Source organism: Pteropus vampyrus, unplaced genomic scaffold (assembly GCF_000151845.1).
Source record: "Pteropus vampyrus isolate Shadow unplaced genomic scaffold, Pvam_2.0 Scaffold255, whole genome shotgun sequence".
Classification (NCBI taxonomy): domain Eukaryota; kingdom Metazoa; phylum Chordata; class Mammalia; order Chiroptera; family Pteropodidae; genus Pteropus; species Pteropus vampyrus.
This window is the reverse complement of record NW_011889036.1, coordinates 570,802-575,621: the sequence shown is the minus strand read 5'-3', so window position 1 is coordinate 575,621 and position 4,820 is coordinate 570,802. Positions and strand designations below refer to the sequence as shown.

The 4,820-nt window shown below is 44.6% G+C and overlaps 1 protein-coding gene across 1 annotated transcript in view; it reads left to right on the top strand.

Annotated features, from left to right (window-relative positions):
- Positions 1-6: 6 nt before the first annotated feature.
- Positions 7-4,820, top strand: part of LOC105301929 (zinc finger protein 709-like) — a 19,571-nt gene continuing 14,757 nt past the window's right edge. Inside the window, exon 1 of the mRNA XM_011374798.2 lies at positions 7-80. Coding sequence (XP_011373100.1) covers positions 78-80 — 3 coding nt within the window. The 5' untranslated portion in view covers positions 7-77. The remainder of the gene's footprint in view (positions 81-4,820) is intronic.

Genomic DNA, 4,820 nt, shown 5'->3' with positions numbered 1-4,820 from the left:
CCCCGTCCTTCGCGCTTTTTCCTTTACGGCCTGGAGGAGTCGTAGGCAGAAGTCAGGGAGACCCAAGAAACGGAAGAATGGTGAGTGTGCGGGACGGGTGCGGAGACGGGGACGAGGAGGTGGCAGAACCAGCTGTGGCGAGACCAGGCCTTCCTGCGGTCCATCCGGACTCTCCGGACCCGAGTCCTTCCCCCGAGCGCTGCTCAGACCCCAGTCCCCTCCGGCACGCGGCGTGGGGGCTGGGCCGGCAGCCGGGCCCCGGGAAATCCTGTCCCGTCCCCGCGCGCAGCGACTTCGGCTCCGCAGCCCCGCATCTCCCCTCGCAGCCCCGCATCTCCCCCCGCAGCCCCGCATCTCCCCGGATGGCTCGGTGACAACGGGGAGAGTCATCGAGGGGACAGCCGTTAGTCTCCGGGGTTCGTGCGCGGGACAAGGCGTGTTCTGTGGGGTCCCCGTCCCTCTTTCGTCCCCAGGGGGACCCGGTTTCTCCCGAGTTTTCACGTTTGTGGGGTAGGGTCTCAGAACCGCCATGCTGTCCCCGGCCTAGCTCCTCCTAGGGGCGGCGACAGACAACGGCATTTCCAATCTCTCACCCGAATTGCCAAACGCCATCTTCCTCTGAGTCATAGCATCGTTATCAACTATTTATGTTTGTGCTGCATTTCAAACTATTAAAATTCAGCTGAGTAAATTTGAAGATAATTGGCTTTATTCCGCGATTCCCCAAATGGGGCAGCATCACATCTAGTAAATAGAAAGGTGCTAGGAGGAGCTCTACAAAATGGAAGGAAGACTTTTACCGGCAGAAAAGGAGCCGCACTAGCGGGTTATTGGCGGAAGGAAAGCAAGGATTGTTTCAGGCAAGGTCACCTTTCCTTTAGAAGAAGGAACAGCATGAATCTTATCGGGCAGATTAGTGTTGATCAGGAAATTCTAGACTGGTTTAAAATTTCATTCCTGGGGGAAGATGAAACTGCAGTTAAGTACAGCCATGCACCCCTGAACCTCTGGAGTCCGCGGAGTACCTTCTAAGAAGTGTATCCTGAGGCGATTTTGTTGTTTTGAATTCACTTACACAAACCCAGATGGTCTAGCCCACTACACCTCTGGGCTGTGTTACAGCCTATTGCTCCTAGGCTACGAACCTGTACAGCATGGTACTGTACTGAATGCTGTAGGCAGTTGTAACAATAGTGGTATTTATGAATCTAAACAAAAAAGATACAGTATAAATATGATATACAAGGGAAAAAAATGGTGCTCTTGTTTAGGGCACTTACCATGAATGGAGCATGCAAGACTGGAAGTTGCTCTGGGTGAGTCAGTGAGCGTGAAGGCCAGTGACGCTTACTGTGCATCACTGTGCCTCACTGTCCGCTTCTGTGGACTTCCATAAACGCTGTGCAGTTACAAGATTAAATGAAGCACAGGAAAAAATGATGCAGTCAAAAGCTGTGATAAACACAAGATGTATGAATTTTTCAGATCAATTAAAATCTTATGGCCCTATATGTGGTCTGTTATTGACCACATATGTGGTCTGTTATTGACCAAAACGTTGTTATGTGGCACATGACTGTATTAAGTTTGGTTTGGTGATATGACTTAGCACGAATGAATCCATCTGGGGCCTGTTGTCTCCTTTTTAATAAAACAGACCCAATATTTTAATTGTTTATCATATTCCCACAGTCAATGGGTGGCTGTTTTTAAAAGGTTTATTTTGTATGTGTGAATATTTTAACAAGACAACAGCAGCTAATAACCACCTAGAGACATTGTATGAAATCCCTGTTCCCCTCCCACAGGACCTCCCCTGGGCACAGACATCCTGTGGGAAGTCCTTTGAGCCGAGGCTCCTCCTTGAAACTTTCCTGGGTGTTGTGCCCACCACAGTTCCAGATCAGCACTGCCTCTCCTTGAGTTCATCCACTTTAAACATTTATTCACTTTATTTGCATCTCAGTTTTTCAATGAATAAAAATTTATTTAATCATTTCAACCTCAACAACATAAAATATTTTCAAAGATGCAAGAAAGAGGTGAACTTCAGAAAAAAAAAAATTCCAGTATTAACATTGCAAGTATTAAATTTTTCATTCCCTTTTTTTCCTCTCAACGTGGGTAGTAATATTCTGAGGTCTGTTCTTTTATTTTGGGTGAGTTCAAATGGATTCCCAGGGCTTACACTTGCAGACCAGAGTGTTCAAGTATGATTAATAGTTTATAAAATAATATCTTGCCGTGGAAACAATAATTAACTTATTTTTGGAATGCAATAGACACTTGTGGGTTTTCTTGCTGAGCTAGCAAAGTGCCTTGCAATTTTCTTCCCTCCTGTACACATAAACACAGGGTTTCAGTGATTTTGCTAGGTGTATCTAAAATATCAGTGGAAAACAAACGAACAGGACAAACAGAGACTCATAGACATAGACAATAGACTACTTAGTGGTTACCAGAGAGTGGGAGGGAGGGAGGAGGCGGGGGGGGGGGGGGGGGGGGGTAGGTAGGGTTAAAGGGGTCAAATATATAGTGACAGAAAGAAATCTAACTATGGGAGGTGAACATACAATGCAATATATATATGTGCCTTACTGTTGAATTGTGCACCTGAAACAGTGTTTTTTGTTAACCAATGTTACCATAAAAAAATAAATATTCTTTTTTTAAAAAAAGAAAACATTATGATGAGTGAAATAAGCCAGACACAAAAAGACAAATACTGCATGGTTCTAATTATATGAAATACCTAGAATAGGCAAATTCATAGAAACAGAAAGTAGATTAGGGACTGAGGGGAAGGGGGAATGAGGAGCTACTGCTTAGTGGGTACTGAGTTTCTTTTTGGGGTAATGAAAAAGCTTGGAAATGGATACTGGGGATGATTGCATGACATTTGAATGTAATTAATGCCACTAAATTGTATACCTAAAAATGATTTAAATGGTAAATTTTATGCTACCTACATGTTATTACAATAAAATAATTTTTTTTAAAACACACACACACACACAAAATATCAGTAGTGGTCCCAAACAAGTCCACTAGAGATTAGAGACTTGAGGCCAGTGACAGTGACTTTAAGCCAAGACCCTCTTGAGCCTTCAAAAATAAGTTCTTGAAGGCCCAGTGGTGCTCCTTGGGGAGCCTCCCCTGCAGGTGTCCTACCTGCTTACGCCTCCATGGAGGAGCCTTTACACTGAGAGAAGCTGCAGCCCTGGAAAGCTGGGGTGTGTGTGAATGTGGAGGGGGAGTTGACGTCCTTTCTGAGGTTGTAACAGTAATTCCTTTGGTTCTGTTTCTAAATACAGGTTTGAGTTTTCTTCACAGTGTAGGTGCACTCAGAGTGTAATTTGTGCACATTGAAAAAGGCTGTGAAAGCCAGGAGTCTGTGTCCTGGGTTCCGTGGTTTTTGAATTGGGTGTTCATTTGGGTCAGAACCTTACACTGAGCGTTTCCAGCTGAGCGTTTCCTCACTGTGAGATGAAGCCTGAGAGAGGGAGCGTTTCCATTATTCCCTGGGGAGAGGAGGGTGCTGGGTCCCAGAGTTCATTCCTGGGGCGCCTCAGGTGCCCCTCCCTTCCTTCCCTAGGAACTGACCCACTCCAGGGGTTCTGTCTCAGCAGGAGAGTCTGGAATGTGGAACCTTCGGCAGGCGGCTTTCCTTCTGTCCCGTGGGAAGCGGGCTGCTCACCTGAGCTGATTCTTTCCTTTGTCTCCTTTATCAGCTGAGCAGTGCAGCCCTTTGCCTCCAGGTCCCTGAGCACCTGGGCTCTGACAGTGTAAGATGACTGACAGATACGAGGTGAGAAAGCAAGAAAATTGTAGAAGCAAATGGAATTTTTGTTCCTATTAGGCAAGAGAACCTGAAGATATGAAATGAAGGCAGTTCAGTTTTCCAGCACATTTTTCATTTTTACATCAGCATATTTGCATGTCTTTAGAAAATATTGATGTTTAAAAATCTAATGTAATCTCTTTTAACTGATGTGGGGACAGCTATTAAAAGCTTATGTAACTCTGAAAATCCAGTACACTTTAGGAGCTAAACTCAAACCCCTAATGTGTTACAATATGCTGCTTACTCCTGAAAATGCCCCCAGCGTGAGACAGAGGAAGGACAAACTAGGACTTTGCATGTCCTTTTAGTTAGCAAGAGATTTGAATATTTTCATTTTGTGTGGCTTACAGTTCTATAACTGTTAGTATTTAAAGGAGTTAAATCCTAGAATGGTTTCCTAAGTATAAAAATTCAAAATAAAGAATGTAAATTTCTGTATTTATTTTAAATAATTTTATACGATAGGAAAGTCTAACAAGAAGACTCACTGCCCAAATATCCTGGTCCCTCCAGCGCTGTTACTCCAGCCACTTCCCAAATACATGTTTTGATCATTTCTTGAGCCTCCTGTTAGTGTTGCTTTATGTAAAACTAAGCAGTTTTGCACGCATATTTTTCTTACCCATGTTCATTCTTGTAGTGAGCAGTTGGACTCTGCATTTTTGATGTTTGACTGCTGACAGCCTAAGCCTCACTCTCTCTTGTCCCTGTTGTCCCACATTCGGACAGCCTGATGAGAAAGCCTGGTGGTTTCTCCTCTAGAGCAGGCAAGAGGTTCAAACCCTAAAAAGCCATGCCTGTGTGCAGAACTCTCATCCAGGACCCATATCCTAGGCCCCCACCAAACCATACCAGGCTCCATTTTTTTGCTCTCAGAAGCCATGTCACAGCTGCTTGAGAGACCCGCCCTGCCTTCCCTTGAGACCTGTAGTATGTGATTCATAAGACTTTTCCAACCCTCTATGTGTATGTTGGG